This window comes from Heptranchias perlo, chromosome 2 (genome assembly GCF_035084215.1).
Source record: "Heptranchias perlo isolate sHepPer1 chromosome 2, sHepPer1.hap1, whole genome shotgun sequence".
Classification (NCBI taxonomy): domain Eukaryota; kingdom Metazoa; phylum Chordata; class Chondrichthyes; order Hexanchiformes; family Hexanchidae; genus Heptranchias; species Heptranchias perlo.
The window spans coordinates 42,070,011-42,088,461 of NC_090326.1; the positions used below are offsets into that span (position 1 = coordinate 42,070,011).

Below are 18,451 nucleotides of genomic sequence, written 5' to 3' on the forward strand. Positions count from 1 at the left end.
TTTAAGGGGAAGTTAGATAAACACAAGGGAGAAAGGAATAGAAGGATATGCTGATACGGTTAGATGAAGTAAGGAGGGAGGAGGCTCGTCTGGAGCATAAACACTGGCATTGACCTGTTGGGCAGAATGGCCTGTTTCTGTGCTGTACATTCTATGTAACAGAATGCTGATTTAAATGATTTTTCAAAAAAAGGTTCACCCCTGGGGTGGCATATTGGCTCTGTGTGTTGGAGGTCTAGCTCCCGGTGTCACACAGTATTGGGAAATTGGGTTGTGCCTGCAAGCCCCAACATCACTGAATTACTGATTTCAGCAGTGTTAGGCAGTTACCCATGTACCGGGGTAGGTAGGAAGGAAGTGTTGTCAGCAGGCCGTTGCTGTGCCTTTAAGCAGTATTGGAGGGATCCTGGCATTTTCTTGACCTGTTTCAACGAGACAGTGTATTTTATCAGCTGAGTCACTGGGGAGCCCAGCTTACAGTTTATAACGAGAGATTTGATTCAATTCCTGCGCAAGGTTGTGTAAGTGTGTGCAATTCAGGTCGCTTTGGCACAGTGTTGGCAGTGACTAGGACCAGTGTTGGTCCTGGTGTTCCTGTTTACAAATGTCCTGCAAGATACTTTCAAGCTGAATTAATAGGTAATTAGAATACAATTAAAATGTGGAAACTGCACAGAATAGCTCAACAATTTCTCCATTTTACTAATAATGATTTGCTATGAGTAGTTGCAGTAAATGGAGAGGACAAGTTTGTTCTGATTTGCACAGATTTCAGCAGTATATATATGTATCTAAAGACCGTGGTGTGCAGTTAGTGAGACAATGGCCCTTTGTTTGCCTGTGCAGACTGGATTTTAAAACCATCAGCAGTCAGAACTAGCTTGTGGTTTCCTTTGAGTGTTCTGAATTTTGACATAATGTTCAATGTATCCTGAGGTGAATTTAGCCAGGGGCTAGGAGGAGGAGAGCTGACATAATACAGTGAATAGCTCCCATCGCTACACTTCGAAATTCTGTTTGAGCTGTGAGCAAGTGCAAGATGTTGGGAGTAACCTGGCACTGTGTACAGAGTGGTACGACACAGATTTGTAACCTTGATTCCTTGTGTGTTGAATCTTGGATCTCAGCTGTGCCAACAGGGGAGGGGGCAAAGTGCAGGACAGACTGTTTCTCAGAACGAGTGGGAGGTAGGGACTTAGAAGGCAGGTGATTTGGGGCCTTTCCCGCATTCCTCCTAGTGGCCAATTAGTATTATGTTTGAGCCCTGCAGTGTTCAGAAACACTGGGGCCACACCGTTCAGTCCTAGTGAAATCAGAACCCGGGAGAAGCAGCCAGTTCATTGTTTGATTTTTGTGGGGGAGGGCAGCAGGTAAACTTTGACTAACTGGTTTTAAGGCAGCACAGAGCTCAGGGTGCTAAGCAGCAGAACAGAACACAAGTTCTCACCATGATTCCTTACGACAGCAAACCACTTATCTCAGTCATCTGTTGGTGCTGGTTGGAGGCTTGGTGATTCTCTACCACAGTGGTGTCCAAGCTTTTCTGTGTGAAGGATCCCCTCCCCATATCGACATAGTCCCAAGGACCCCCAGGGAACTCCTGCAAGTGCTGATGCAACCTATGTCCCAAATTCTGAAAGATGTTAAGTAGCTATAGTAAACCGTGCTATCATTGCAGAAAATGTATTTTATTAGTACACTGCTGCAGAAGTAACAAAATCGAGAAAAATTCCGAAAATCTTGATGAGATGGGCGGTAAGTAGTCTGATGTGACCTCAGGGACCTCCTGAGATCCCTTCTGGGAGGAGGCAAGGGCCACAGTTTGAAAACCTGCAGCGAGATATAGAGAGAGCCATTAGGGCGTTACTATTATAGGCTCGTTGCTGCGGAACTGAACCACGTACACCATAAAGCCTGAGGTAAATCTCCAGAATGTGCTGAGGCAGCTGATCTCAGCCCGGGCATTGATAGGGACACTAACGATTGGCCCCAGCACACCTGGGTCAGGCAAGCAAAAAATCCCAGCCCAGTGACATCTGCTGGAAAGTCTGTGTGAGTGGGAGCATTAGGAGAGGCGGGATTGGGGTCAACAGCGATGCCCTTCATTGTCGAATAGTCTGCCAGCATGAGGCACTGCTTTTAGGAGAGGAAGGGAGAACTTTGGGGGAGGGGGTTGGTGGGTGCACGAGTTGCTGATCATTGGCTGAGACTTTAGACAAAGATCCCCTGCCCATCCATTTGGCTTGGAGCAGTGGTTGGGGCAAGGATGTGATGAGAGTGGTATAAATTATAGTAAGAGGTTGCTTTAAAAATCTGTGTACACTTACTGTGCTTCAATCTGTTTTTAAAATGCTGAACAGGTCAAGTTGTTGTTGAGTTTTCGGTAGGAGGCATTCTTGGCCATTGAAAGATCACTCCTTCTTAATGATTCAGATAGCAGGACAGCTGTAAGCTGACATTTTTTGTGTTCAGTCGACCCATGCCATCTGTGTGCGTGTGTCAGAGGTTATTTAGAAAGTGTTGGAGGATGAGTCGGTGGGCTCTGTGTAGGCTCTGCACTCTGAGTGTGCGATTGCTGCAGACAGTGGAGTCATTGTGAAGGTCAGAGTGGTGGTGGGGGGGTGGGGGGGTGGGGGCGGGGGCGGGTGGAATCAGAACTTGATGAATGTGGAATTTACAGAGGACCAGCGTTTGTTTCTGGGATGATATCCCTGGCACTCCACAGAAGTGAAAGATGCCACAATGACCTGTTACAGAACCAAGCCAGCTAAAACCACAGTAATATGGTCAAAAGATGTCAGGGATGTCAGGGATGCGTCCAATCCTAGGACATTGTAATGCATTTATTTTTCAAAATTGTTTCTGACGTGCAGTTCTGGCACTGGAGGAAGTAAAGATGAATAATTTCCTGCCTGTGCTGGTGATGGGTTGTGTGTTAAATGTGTAGCAATGCCATTTGGAATGTCTGGGGCTGTGCTGGGCACACACACGGACTCTGCATTAGCAAAAAAAAACACTTTCTTGTTTCAAGTGAACAGCGTATTCTGCTCCAAGTTTTGCAGCCTGTTTAACTGCTTGCACTGGAGGGGATTTAAGTGAGATGACTGGATTTAGTGAGACAGCAGAATCAGTTAAGCTGAAGGTCCAGTGAGTGCTGCGTAAAACTTGAGCAACTGGAAGAGATTATTGCAGCTGTTTGATCCCTTTAATCAGGACCGTAGCAGTGGGAATTGGGGGGCGGAGTATGTAAAATTTAGGACTGCATGGAGCTGAATTGGAGGGAATAGTAAACTGGCTATTTCTACTCTGACTGCCGATCAAATAATGGCTCTATTCAGGATCCCTGTATTAACAGTACAGTTAAGACTGAGGAGTTAGAACTGCCCTGATGGCTCAGTGGGTAAATGCATTGCTGGATGTGGAACGTAATAGCACAAACTAGTGAACGTCCAGGTTCAATTCCTGGTGTATGCTGAGTCAGTTGCCTCGGACAGGACAGTGGTCTTGCGTTTCCCCAGGCACTAGAGAGAGAAACGTAGCCAGGGCTCCCACTCCTGATTGCTCTATTATTACCACACGTCCCTGAAGCAGAATGAATGAAGTATTACATCTGCTGACCTTGGCTGGGTTGGGGAACAGCAATCATGATGTGCAGATTTGCGTGTGGGGGTGGGGAAAGGGACCATATTATAGATTTCATATGCACCAAGAGCTGCATGAATTTATTTTGATAGTTTTAATGCGTTTTCTGCTTTTATTCTTATTTCTGGAGATTCGGCATCACCGGCAATGTAGCTTGAATCAAATATAAAAAAAGATTAAGCGACAAGATTAAGGAATATGGAAACTGAAGACCGCTGTACGATTATTGAATGAGCCTGAGGCACAGATAGCTGTAACAGCATCTCTCGACAGACGAGATTAAAATCATTTGACCTAATTCATTATTCTTGATTTGAAGAAAACACCTCAGCAAGTAATCAGCAAGGAAAATGTTACTTGTTTTTAAACTTGTGATGACGTGAAAGAAAAGTGATGTTGATAGAAAGCGACAAAGGCTGAGCCGAGGTGGGCAAATCTTGTAAGGCCTACAGCGAGACTGCTGCTGAAACTTCATCCCCAGCAGCAGGATTGGATTTACAATGTCCTCTATTGTCCTTGAGCCCAGTTTGCAGCCAAGGTGCCATGCAATTAGCCTAAGCGTTGGGAGTGGCTTGTGAGTTTAGTGTCTAGAACTGATAAAAGCCCTGTGTCTTTATGGTGGATGCTTTCACAATGGTTTAATTTCATTTGGCTGCAAGCGCTCAGGTTGTGCCTGTGTCAACAAGTGTCGAATACTGAAGGAAGGAGCTTTTACTGTTTGACATTGGGTGTTGCATAGAAATGTGTCCCCTGCAATGCTACGACTGATAGTCTGATTATGGTTCACTGATGGAATACGTATTGTTCAGAAACTTCAATGGACACTGGCTAATTTCATGACCGCTTTTCCAAGTTGTGAGGCAATCTACACCATTAATACATTGGCATTAATTCACGTCGTTGTGTGAAAATATTTTTAAAACTTCAGTAAGAAGAAAATGAAACTAATAGTGATATTTTTAAACTTCAATTATGTATAGAGATAAAGATGCCAAAAATACTGCCTGAATCAGTGTGGGCGAGTAAGGTTATCCAAAGAGGATTTATAATTAACATTTACTCAGCTAAGCAGTAAGAAAGGCTCCATAATGTGTTTGAGATGTATAGGCCTGATTGTCTGGTCCCAGTGAAGTGAAGCCTCCAGCTGCTCGTTGCTATCACAAAGCTAGCCAAAAGCACTGAGCTGACTGCATCAACAACTTGCATTTATATAGCGTCTTTAACATAGTAAAACGTCCCAAGGCGCTTCACAGGAGCGATTATCAAACAAAATTTGACGCCAAGCCACTTAAGGAGCTATTAGGACAGGTTTTTGGTCAAAGAGATAGGTTTTAAGGAGTGTCTTAAAGGAGGAAAGAGGGGTAAACAGGCGGAGAGTTTTAGGGAGGGAATTCCAGAGCTTAGGGCCTAGGCAGCTGAAGGCACGGCCACCAATGGTGGAGTGATTAAAATCGGGGATGCGCAAGAAGCCAGAATTGGAGGAGCACAGAGATCTCGGAGGGTTGTAGGACTGGTGGAGCTTACAGAGATAGGGAGGGGCAAGGCCATGCAGGGATATGAAAACAAGGATGAGAATTTTAAAATCAAGGCATTCCTGGAAAGGGAGCCAATGTAGGTCAGTGAGCACAGGGGCGATGGGTGAAAGAGACTTGGTGCAAGTTAGGATACCGGTTTTGGATGGGCTCAAGTTTACGGAAGATGCACTACCTACATACTTCTGAGTCAGCTCATTTAAATAATTAGGAAAAACCCCCAGCGCAGCTTTGGCCCTATAGGAGATGTAGAACATCTGGCTCACAGCTACAATTTAAAGGGACGTGACCACTTAAAGGGAAATAGCTGCATATGGGGCAACAATTGTTTCTGTCTTTGTAAAAGCTCAAAATAGATTTCGAATATTTATCAGCTGCCAAGGCTGGGGGTGGTGGTGGGGGGGGGGAAAGAAGTGCCAGGCAAAAATGAAGTGAAAGGAAACCTAATGTGGAGGCAGGAACTGGAGCCTGTGGGCAAATAACGGAGTGACGCAGCAGCTGACCCCATTAGAAGGCTGATAGAGTGCAGCTACTGCTGCATGAGGTGGGTGCAAGGAGGATTACCCTGTTTGGCATTCTAGGGCACCCTCACTAAAAGGCAGCAATGTACCATGCCCGTCACAAGGTGATGGACAATTCTTTTTAAAAAAGGCAGTTCTTGACTCCCTTGGAGGAGACTATCCTGCCACAGCAAACATGGAGGAAGAAGGGAAACAGCAGGCCTCCCCTAAGCTCAGTCCAAGTACCAGCCTGCTCTTATGTCTCGTCCCCCTTTTCACTCACTCCTACGCAGACTTGCACATAAGAACAAACTTGCGTTTATTTAGCGTCTTTCTTGATGCCAAGACGTCCCAAAGTGCTTCACAGCTAATGAAGTACCTTTTGAAGTGTAGTCAGTGTTGTAAAGTAAGGAAACATGGCAGCCAATTTGCACATAGCAAGGTCCCACAGACGGCAAAGAGATGAATGACCAGAAAATGTTTTTTGGTGATGTTGGTTGAGGGATAATTATTGTCCAGGAGAACTCAATGGTGAGGCTGCTGACCAGATAGTCACATAGGTGCCATCTGCAATACTCTGCGGTATTGGGAGCCCTGCCAGCCAGAGACGGTTCTGTGCCCTGTTAAGCTGATCTCTTTTCCACAGGGATATGTGTTACCTTTGGCAAAAAGCGCTTTGTCACTTGCTTGATGCATCAGCGGACAGTTAACTAATTGATTTGGCATATATTAGCAGTGTTGGCTTGGAAAGATCCAGTAGTGTGAACGTTTAATGCATTACTGACCTTTGCAACCAGCCCATGTTGTAGAAGTTGCCTACAGGTCGGCTTCAAGGAGATGGCATTGCTATGTGACAGCATCCCTGTGAAGCAAGGTTCCTGTGACATGCCCAAGAAGGACTGTCTGGGTCAGTAAATATGAGTTCTGCGGTAGGGACTGATGCCTACATAATGCCTGAGGTGCATAGGCCCTCATGAACTGCCTTTTCCTTCTCCAAATTTTGGAGCATCATTGCAATCCCAAAAGCAATTCCCATCCTGACTACTTTGCTTTCTGCAAGTGAAACAGCAGATCGAAGCAAAAGCTTTGTAGAAAAAGGAGTTGTAAATAGAATTCTTGCAATGTAAAAAATCAGGCCAAAACAGCAACATAAAACAATGCTCCAATGAAAATGCAGATAATATAGGAAACAAAAAAATGTTTCCAAACCAACTCTGAATAGTGTTACCCACCTTTGGCCATCCAGTCATGTCCCTGGTTTATATGGGTGAGCAGTGCCTTGGGGGAAGAAGCCTGGCAAAACAAAAACATGAAACCCCTGTTGGGACTAATGTACATAGGATTCCCAGGTGTAAAGGGGCTCGCGCTGGCTGGCAACCTGGCCTAAGGATCAAGGGGAAAACTTCGAAATGTAAATCGCGCGTACAGATCGCTTCATTCCCAACCAGCAAGACTTCACCCCTGAGGTGGAGCCTTGCAAAACTTATCTCATATTTTTAGGAGTACAAGTTGGGTGTTTACTTCGTACCTGAATCGCAGTGGCCTTGAAATTACGCTGTGGGATACTCGCGTACGAACGTCTTAACACATTCCTCTGAAATTCCTTTCTTACCTGTTTCAAATAAATGGATTAACTTTTCCACTAAGATAGTGGAGAGGAATTGCAGCTCAACACATTAAGCATTTGTATGCTGTTATCTCACAGTGCAATTATAGGGCTACTGTGAAGTAAGGGTGACTGCAGCCAGAGGTTTAGTATTGAATGAAACTTTACCCATGCTTTACAATATTGTTAAAATTTAACAGCTGATGTCTGCCAGGTGGACTTTATTTGTCGTGGTGTCTGTTTCCCAGCTGATGCCAGTATATGCAGCCCATGTGGTATCAGTGGTTTCTATTTCTTAAATGTTTTCACAGTGTATGTTGCGTGTAAAATGACATATGCCTACAGTCTCACCCCACTGACTACCTTGTAAACTACAAGAAGCGTCCCAGCTACAGCATGGCATGGGCAAGAGACTGGCCTCTAATTCCTTTGCCCGTAGGGTCAGTAGGATCGTTGATCCACGGCCCGCTATTTCCCACCCCCCCTAAAATAGCTCCTAGGCGACACAAAGTGAATTTGGCTGCGGTAAAGCAGCTGTTTTATAAGGTCAGCACTGTGGGTTCGACCTTTCCAGCTGTCACTGCAAGAAAGATCCAGCTTGTGATCTTAATGTAAAGTTTGAAATGACATTGAAGGCACAGCATCCACCCCCACCCCCACTATTTGCCCAGGTAACATAGTTAATCAACCTGTTCTGTACCTCCTCCAATGGAGGTGTAGAATAGCTGGCTGCTTGGGCGCATGCCCCGGTCCAGGTGCGACTCTGAATTTTCTTGCATTCTGTAATATGAACCACAACTCTGTTATTTCGCTTTTAATATTTATTCAACATGAAATGCATGACTATCAGCAGCAGGAAGCTTGAAAAGAACAATTAACAGACCAAATTTAAATCAGCAGAAGAATGAAGAAGTAACAACATCTTTGTCTTGTGCCGTTTTTATGCCTGACACTCATGAGGCTATTTTGAGCTCCACATTGAGACTGTGCGCTGGATTTTTAATGTGATATGTTGAAAGTGTTGTTCCTTACTACAACAAAACAATGAAAGTAGCAAGAAGTAACCCAAGGTAAACTGTAGTTCACAAAGCTGTATGGCCCTACATACATTGTAAGCTACAGTTAAAACATCATCACAATTATATGGTGGCAGGGCCTTTATTATATTTCCATTTTTTGCTATGTTGTGGAACATTCACTGTTGTACACAAAATGCTTGGCTTCCAAGAGCCATGTTATAGTGTGGGCAGCAGCTACTTGGAAGCATGTTTCTGTATATACACTGACAGTGTACCTGATTGATCTTTTTGTTCAGGTGTAACCTGTGCTGCATTTCCTTTAAGACACATCGCGGTTTGCTGCGTCATAATGCCATAATCCACAAGCAACTTCCAACAGACATTTCGGGAAAGCCTTATATCCAGAACAATCCCACAATTCCCGTGGGCTTCCATGACCTTGGATTCATCGATTTCTCCTCCAGGAAGTTCCCCCTCATTGCTCAGGTAAACTTGGTGAATAATTTCTAATTAACTGTTTCGGGAAGATAAATTAGCATTCTTTATCCTGACTCGTAAAATAATTTGTGGTGTTACTATATTTTACCTCTTTCCTCCACCCTTCCAATTTTCCTCCCTGATATTCTCTTCTTGCAACTCGCCCATTTCTCCTTCCTGAGGACAACAATTCCTGATGGGGTGCAATTCCACTGTCAACAACACTCTGATGACTCACCAGTGTGGATCTGCACATTGAGTGACATGGGGGTATCAGAGCCAAGCACCATCCTGTCCTCATTTGACGTCCACTTATGCATGCTTTCCAGTAGAAATTGATAGCAATCAGGAGTTACAATCCTGCCCAACATCTCTCTACCTAGGCCAAAATTGCCAATGCCAACTGTAGCACCTTATCACTGTCCTCTGATTGCAGCTTTCTCAGCAGCAGGCATCACGCCATCAACATTCCTGTCTGTGTTGCTCGGTAATGCACCACACAATGTGGTTTGGGTTCCGCCAGGACCACTCGGCTCCAGACATCATTACAGCCTTGGTCCAAGCATGGGCAAAAGAGCTGAATTCCAGAGGTGAGGTGAGAGTGAATGCTCTTGACATATCAAGACAGTAGTTGGCCAAGTGTGGAATCAAGGAGCCTGAGTCATTGGGGATCAGGAGGTAAAATCTCCAGTGCCTGGAGTCATGCCTGGCACAAAGGAAGATAGTTGTGGTTGTTGGAGGCCAATCATCTCAGTCCCAGGACACCACTGCAGGAGTTTCTCAAGGTAGTACCATAGTATGGTAGAGCACAGGAGGAGGCCATTTGGCCCATCATGCCTGTGCCAGCTCTTTGAAAGAGCTATCCAATTAGTCCCACTCCCCTGCACTTTCCCCATAGCCCTGTAATTTTTTTCCCTTCAAGTACTTATCCAATTCCCTTTAGAAAGTTACTATTGAATCTGCTTCTACCACCCTTTCAGGCAGTGCATTCCAGATCATAACAACTCACTGTGTAAAAAAAAAAAAAATTTCCTCATGTCGCCTCTGGTTCTTTTGCCAGTCGCCTTCAATCCGTCTCCTCTGGTTACTGACCCTTCTGCTACTGGAAACAGATTCTCCTCATTTACTCTATCAAAACAAGTTCATGATTTTGAACACCTCTATTAAATCTCCTCTTTGCCTTCTCTGCTCTGAGGCGAACAACCCCAGTTTCTCCAGTCTCTCCACATAACTGAAGTCCCTCATCCTTGGTACTATTCTAGTAAATCTCATCTGCACCCCCTCTATGGCCTTGACATGCTTCCTAAAGTGTGGTGCCCAGAATTGAATACAATATTCCAGCTGAGGCCGAACCAGTGTTTTATAAAGGTTTAGCATAACTTCCTTGCTTTTGTGCTCTTTGCTTCTTTTAATAAAGCCAAGAATCCCATTTGCTTTTTTAACAGCCTTCTCCTAGGCCTAACCTTCAGCTGCTTCATCAATAACCCTTCTTCCATCATAAGTTCTGTTCGCTGATGATTTCATATTATTGAGCTCCATTCGCAATTCCTCAGATAATTAAGCCGTCCATGCTCGCATGCAGCAAGACCTGGACAATATTCAGGCTTCGGCTGATGTGGCAAGTAACATTCGTGCCACACAAGTGCCAGGCAATGACCATCTCCAACAAAAGAGAGTCTAACCACCTCCCCATAACATTCATTAGAATTACCATTGCCGAATCCCCCACCATCAACACCAGAAACTCAGCTGGACCAGCTACATAAATCACATAAATGTCATGACTACTAGAGCAGGTCAGAGGCTGGATATTCTGCAGTGAATGACTCACCTCCTAACTCCCCAAAGTGTCTCCACCACCTACAAGGCACAAGTCAGGAGTGTGATGGAATACTCTCCACTTGCCTGGATGAGTGCAGCTGCTACAACACTCGAGAAGCTCGACACCATCCAGGACAAAACAGTCCGCTTGATCAGTACCCTATTCACTAGCTTAAACATCCACTCCCTCCATCACCAACGCACCGTGGCTGCAGTGTGTACCATCTACAGGATGCACTGCAGTAACCCCCCAAGGCTTCTTTGGCAGAATGCCAGCCTCGCCAGCGACGCCCACATCCCATGAACGAACAAATTTTAAAAAAGCCCCTCCCAAGCCCACAATCTCCACTACCTAGAAGGACAAGGGCAGCAGGCACATGGGTACACCATCACCTCCAAGTTCCTCACCAAATCACACACTATCCTGACTTGGAAATATATCGGCGTTCCTTCATCGTCTGGGTCAGAATTCTGGAACTCCCTACCTAACAGCACTGTGGGAGAACCTTCACCACACGGACTGCAGCGGTTCAAGAAGACGGTTCACCACCACCTTCTCAAGGGCAGCTGGGGATGGGCAATAAATGCCGGCCTCGCCAGCGATGCCCATATCCCAAGAAAGAATTTTAAAAGTACATTTACTTACTGAGTCACGGGTGGAGGGAAAGTTCCATTATTTTGAGTGACTTATATACCAGGACCTCTGATATAGTACACATTGGGGGCGATTTTGGTGCATATGCGTTAATGGGGGTAGGGGGGTGCCCGGTGCATGCCCGGAGGGGTCAGTGTGGGATCCATCTTTCGTGTTGGGCCCTCATTATAATGTGGTCGGTGAGCTGCCAGCCCTGACAGACAGCTCACTGATTTGGGTGTGGCCACTTGTGAGGGGCCTGCAGTAGCAGCTTAATGAGCAGGTGCATCTAGCATCGGAATCAAAAAGAAGCAGCACTGTGGAGCAGCAGTCAACATGTGTGCAGAACCTACAGCAGCAGCTACGTATCATTTCAGATAAGGTGGAAAGCCCAAAAGCGACTTCCGGAAAAATGTCTTCAAAAGCTCCATCCAACTTTACCTGACAGCAGTTGAGGCTCCCGTTAAATGGCCGCCCAACTTGTACTGTCCATGGTTGGTGAGCAGGAGTAGGAACCGGCGATAGTCAGGCAGGCAGAGATGAAAATGACGGGGGTCTTAATTGCATCACTTGAGCCCTATTCGCATGTTTGGATGAGGCTTCCGATGGGCGCTCTGTCCACCAGGGTGCAGGTCTGCCTGAAAATCAGGACACAGGTCAATGCAGTGGAACGTCGGCATGGCTACTTACCGCTTGATTTCGGTTCCACTACCATCCCTTTTTTTTAAGCGCAAACAGGGAGGTAGGGACACCAAAATTGCCCCTGTTATTGACGGCTCTTTTGCTGCAATAGAAAGCACATTAAACACCCTCTCAATAATAGGCCCTTTATTGTTGGAACACTTTTCCATGGTTCATGTCATCATTTGTTTGTAGTTCAATGGGAAATTTTTTTCAAATCATTTTCAAAAATAAAGAATAATACTTTCACATATTAGCCCTGAAATTACTGATTCTGATCCAAGCGCAGAGCCTCATTCAATGGGAACGCAACTGGAGAATCAGGTGTGGGCGTCAGCACACCTGATATATGCACTTCAGGTTTTCTAACCACTGATTTTAATGGTCAGAAAACTTGGAATTGGGCACACTGACTCCACACCCTCTTCTCCCATTTCGGGCCTATTGTAGTGATGCAATGAAGAAACGTAGTGAAGGAAGAGCAAAGAAGTTATCAGATATCTTATCAAAAGGGCAGTTTAATTTGTTGAAGCCTTGATTTACCTTTTGAGCTGTATGGTGTTATGTGCAACATTATATTGTAATGCACAGTACATGAAAACACATTCCAGTTATTTGGCTGCACATATGCATAAGTTTCATTGAGTAGTCAATAGGCTGAAAGTAGTCTGTTTTAGTCATCTTACAAGCAATGTGGCTCTGCATATTCAGCTAAAATACTCATTGAGCTGTTTAGTCTAAATGAATATGGCTAATGACATATGGCTGTTGCAATGGGTTAGACGCCAACCTTCATCTCCGGGACCTGAGTTTGAATCAGGTCCACACTTGGATGAAAGTCTCCTCTGTCTGATGTCTGTAAGCATCCTATGTGAAATGAGTTTGAGCAATCTGAATCTATTTTCTAACTGCCCCAAAATCAGTAACCAATTGGTAACATCGTTCAGAGAAACCACAGGAAGACGGTTGTGGGAAATGGGAAAATATTACACTAATGTAGTAGATAGAGGATGCCCTTCAGAGGTTGAAGTTAAGGCACATCTTGGGGGCAGAATGAGCTTTACGCTGCATCTGGCTGTGCTATACCTAACCAAAGTGCCCCACTCACCATCCTTCAATTTGATGAGCATAAAATTCACACACACCAAAAAATGTCGTATTCCTTCATTAGATAAACAAATTGAAGTAAATGACCGGAGAGCCCCAGATTTACGAGGGGATCCCTAATATACAAATTAAGGTGTATTTTTGTTTGAATGCATATGTGGATACCTGTGCTACCTTGTTACCTTCATTTTTATTTTATTTTTGCGATTTGGACATTTCCAGGTCTGGTCTGAAGTAAACCTGAGGAGATGCACTAGCAAGTTTCATCGGTTTGTTTGCGAGATGTGTAACAAAGCCTTCCCTATGCTCGCAGCACTCAGCTTGCACATGGAAACTCATAAAGGACAACTGGAAGGAGGCCAACCCAAAGCAGAACCTCCGCAACCACCCGAGGTCGACTTAAAGCAGAAAGCCTTCATGGCATCTTTGGGCCTGCAACATGCCAAAGAGGTTAAGACAGTAAAGCAAGAGGAAAACAACACCGAATTTGATATGCACGGTATATGGGTAGAATCACCCCAGTGCAACCTACCTCAAGAGGCCAACTGTGCTACTGTGAAGAATCAGCCTCCCTTAGACCTGGCTTCCTTGAGAGCTACCCTGTCTTCTCTTTCACCGCATCAAGACAAGGTTAAGATTTTGTCCTTGCAGCCGTTCCAGAAAGGTTTTATAATCCAGCCTGATAGCAGTATCGTGGTAAAACCAATCTCCAGCGAGTCTGCCATTGAACTTGCTGACATTCAGCAGATCCTGAAAATGGCTTCCTCAGCACCTCCTCAGATCAGTCTTCCACCACTGTCCAAGGCACCTTCCATCCTAACACAGTCCATATATAGGCAAATGCCTCCACTAAAGCCAAAGCCCCTGGTCACACCATGTAATGTTGTTGTGGCTTCTACACCACCTCCACTCATGAGTGCCCAACAGGCTTCACCTGGGTGCATTAGTCCGAACCTCCCTCCTCCTCCACTGAAGTTGATAAAGTCGGCAAACGAATCTGCGTCCGGTCCTCAGGATCTGAAGTCAAAATCCGTCAATGGATCTCAGTCATTTGTTCAGCCTAAGACAGAGCCCTTGAGTCCAATTGAAATGAAAACTCAGCTTGAGCAAGATAGTATTATTGAAGCATTGATGCCTTTAGAAATCAATGGAACTATCAAACAGGAAGCAATAGAAGGAGACCTCAAAGCCATGATGACAGGGACTTCTAACAAGAAGGTTCCGGCATTAAAGAAAGTCTTGTATCCCTGTCGGTTCTGTGACCAGGTATTCGCTTTCTCTGGAGTCCTGAAAGCTCATATACGCTCACATCTGGGCATCTCGCCATACCAGTGCAACATTTGTACTTACATTGCAGCGGACAAGGCAGCGTTGATCCGTCACCTAAGAACACACAGTGGGGAGAGGCCCTTTATTTGTAAAATCTGTCACTACCCTTTTACAGTGAAAGCAAACTGCGAGAGGCATCTGCGGAAGAAACACCTCAAGATGACCAGGAAGGACATTGAGAAGAATATTGAGTATGTGGAAAGCCACACCGCTGAGCTGGTGGACTCTTTCTGCTCTCCAGACACCGTCTGCAAGTACTGTGGCGAAGACCTAAAGTATTACAGAGCACTCCGGCACCATCTGAGAACGCACAGCAACTGTCAAAAGAAGCCCTTTGAATGCACAGAATGCAACGTGGGTTTTTCAACAAAGAATAACTGCATCCGCCACATTCTCAAACAGCACACACATGTAGAAGAGAAAGAGATTGAAAAACACATAACGATAGTTGACTGCCTCATAGGTGAAAATGGAGCTGTATCCCCGACCTTCTCTGAGGAAAGTGTTTCTGCAGATGGCTCTCCAGTGCCATACAAGGAGCCTCAGAATGGATTTCTGCACGGGCCAGTGCCACAGACCTCCTTAAAAATGGAGCCATTGAATATTTTTTCAATGGACTTAGATGAACCATTGGACTTTTCTCAGAAAAACAAAAATGTGTCCTTTCACCCATGCAAACAGGAAAGCCACTTGCTTAGAAGACTTATCTCACCAATCACACTGTATGACAGTACCATGGAGCCCATAGACTTGTCAGTTCCCAAAAATCCCATGAAAGATAAGGCAAATACAGAAAAGGAAAATAAGGAAGAGAGCCAGGTTTCTGTTAATGATAGCTCATTTAACTGTCAACAGTGCCCTTCTACTTTCCAAGCAAAAATTAACCTTGATAAGCACATAAGTACAAAACATTCTCCACAATTACAGGGTTTAATTCCAGCCCTAAGTCCTGCAAGTTTCCCAGCCGTGGTTGCTAGCACCAGCCTACTGCGCCCTTTGAGGCCTAAACCTCCACCACCACTACTTCTGCCTAAGCCTGCAGCCACAAAAGAACTACCACCCCTGGCTTCCATAGCTCAGATCATTTCTTCAGTCTCGTCTGCTCCGGCCATGTTGAAAAGGGAAGTTACGGACAATGCAGAAGTAACTAACTGTGCCTCCTTGTCTGACAAAGTAGAGGATTCAAAGACTATACCTGTAACAAAGGCTGCTTCTCAAACAGAGCCCAACAACACCACGAACACCAACCAGCACGCTATAGAGAAAGCTTCAATTAGCACAGTGGGACCAGGCAAGAGGAAGGGGAGAAGGAGAGGGATCAGGTACAAGAAGATTCGGCCCAATGTAAACAGTAGTGTAGACCCAGAGTCCAGCGGAGAATTTGCCAGTGTGGAGAGGATGTTGGCCACCACAGACACTAACAAGTTCAGTCCTTTTCTTCAGTCTGCTAATGTCAAAGAGGAACCCAATAAAGATGAAAAAAGTACAGAGGAAAAGGAAAAGAGAGACATAAAGATCTTGAAGGGCAAAAAGAATTCATATTCTAACTCAGTGCAAAAAATTACTTGTCCTTACTGCCCACGTCTGTTCCCTTGGGCCAGTTCATTGCAGCGTCACATGCTAACACACACAGGTAAGAACCATACAATCATCAGTATTTAGTAATAAATTATTTGAGCAGGAAATGCATTTAATTCTTTCTAGTCCAGACAACTATATCTGAAACAAATACTAATTTACTTTTTCAATCCCCCTGCCCCTTCCCAGTATTTTGACCCCCTACTGCCCTTAAGGCTGTGACCTCATGCTGGGAACTGATAGCCCTGCCATACCTCATCAACTAGCTACTCAATGTGTGAGCCTAGACTGTGAGTGTTGTCCGTCTATTTAACATCGGTAAGGGGGAGAGGGATCATCACAACTGAATCATCGCTCAACATCTACATCTGTGTACTTTTCAGTGGGAGTCACTGGATGTCAATCTGGAAAGGGCATCTAACCACTAGCCCAGTGCTGAGGTCACCTGCAGCACCACCATCATTGCCTCAACCATGACCAGCAAACTGAGCATAGACCAGAGACTGAACCTGGAACATTCTTGGTCTGCATGGCCCTGGTACATCCTAGGCATCTTGTTTAACAATTGAGAAATTGGGGCCGCTGCACGTATGTTAAATGGCCACTAAAGTGGATAGTTACATCCTGCAAATGACAATTAGTCTGATCTGCTCTAACAAGGAATGACTTTACCCTTTTGAGCGATGAAAGACATTTTTATCCTTTGACATATGGACATAACCACCCCAGTAGAATGTTTGCAAAAATAATACTCCCAGCTTTCCGATGAAGAATGTTACAAAGCAAAATTTGGGAGAAGTACAAAACCGAGGGACACTTTATAACTTCCAGTGTTCCTGTAATAAAAGAAAAACAATTCTAATCTTGCTCATTTCCTTTGGGTGCTAAACTGCTGTTGCATTCCTAAAGGGTTAGGATGATGTGAGTATTGAGTTTAGTTAGACATCAGGCTAAATATCATTTAATCATTGATATTTATTTAAATGCAGCATAGATGTACATTCATTGACTGAGTTTTATCTTGTTTTGTTTTTTCTGATGTGGTTTGAGGCGAGATTCAAATCTGAGTACTTTTCTGGTGGTTTTCTGAGCTAGTTTAGTTGGTTGTACTGTCGTGTTTGTGACATCATTGTTGATGTCATGCAAGAGTCATAAAATGTTACCTTAGATTTCTGTTTACATTGAATGAGTGATAGCTGAGCTAACTGCACATTCATGGAGCCCTCGTCCCTTTACAAATCGTTCGACATGCATGGAATAAATTACAATCCCTCCTGCTGTAAAAGGGAGGAAAAGAATGAAGTTCTGAAGAAGGGAAAGAACATGAAGATAATTCTGTTAGGGGCATTTACTGAGCCATAAATGCTGACTTAGTTGATTACAGTTATTCCAGACTACATGGATGATGGGGTTATAAATAATTAACTTTAAGATGCATTTTTGTAAATGATACTGCATCTGCCGTTGATCAAAGTGTACAGGCCCTGTGTGGACTTTGCTCACTTTTGCTGCTGTATAAATGATAATCTGATATGAGAATCAAGTTTACAGTGGTACAGGTCCATGTAGTGTGTTTTCCTTCACGCATAGCATCGCATTCTGTGTGGCCAGTTTTACAAATAATGGTGGGACAAAATATTGGAGCTCCAAAATCAGTAGATTCATGGGTCACACCAGTGATTCCCCATATGTTGAGTTCTCAACTTAAGTCCATTCAATTAGGAACAAAAGCAAATGGTTCCCCATTGGGAGGGACAAGGAGGAAATTGGAGGATGAATCCCCCCCCCAAGGTGTACCTACATCATGCATCTTCTTGTGGCCCAATGCTGAGGGGCAGATCCTTTCCCATCCCACAATTTAGCATTGAGAGACTAAGGAGAAGAAAAAAATACACCAAAATCAGTCTCTCAAAGATAGTTCAACAGCTGAAGTGGATGAGCATTCAACTCAGTTTTGTCTTATTTCGTCTTCGAATAAACTAAAATTTCTCCTGATATGAACTCCGTTGTTGAAGTATAGAGAGCAGAAAATGATGCTAGATTTCTAAAACATTACTACTCCGCCAGGCAGAGGATGAGGGTGTGAATCCTAGGGGCTGCCTATCACTCAGACTTTCTCATCTTGGTTGGGTGAGTTTTGTAACTCTTTCACTGGGCTCCCGGGAAGACAGATCGTTCCATCTTTTGAGAGAGGAAGAAAAACGTCTTGCGGTGATCGATCAAAGTGACTTTGATGGAAAATGGAGTGGGGGGATGGGGGTGGACAACCGGTCCTATCGGCCTGGCTGAAGGACCACGTGAGTTGCCAAGCGGCCCATTAGAAAAAATTGAAATATATGTTAATAACTCACATGTTATCAGCACACTGCAGTATGTATAACATGGCTTCATACATTTCTCATCATTGAGATAATGTCATGTGAAATGGACTCAAAACAGCAGCAGAACGTGGTCTTTCTGGGGAATCGGAGTAAAAGTGTACACTCCAAACGTTGCCAACTTGGCAGGAAAAAAATTGTCACAAT

General features: G+C 44.6%; 1 protein-coding gene across 5 annotated transcripts in view; it reads left to right on the forward strand.

The window, feature by feature from the left end:
- Window positions 1-18,451, forward strand: part of rreb1a (ras responsive element binding protein 1a) — a 216,068-nt gene that overhangs the window by 162,655 nt on the left and 34,962 nt on the right. For all 5 annotated transcript variants that reach the window (XM_068001795.1, XM_068001796.1, XM_068001792.1 and 2 more), the window contains exons 8-9: window positions 8,596-8,785; window positions 13,242-15,981. In XM_068001795.1, the coding sequence (XP_067857896.1) occupies window positions 8,596-8,785; window positions 13,242-15,981 (2,930 nt within the window). The remainder of the gene's footprint in view (window positions 1-8,595; window positions 8,786-13,241; window positions 15,982-18,451) is intronic.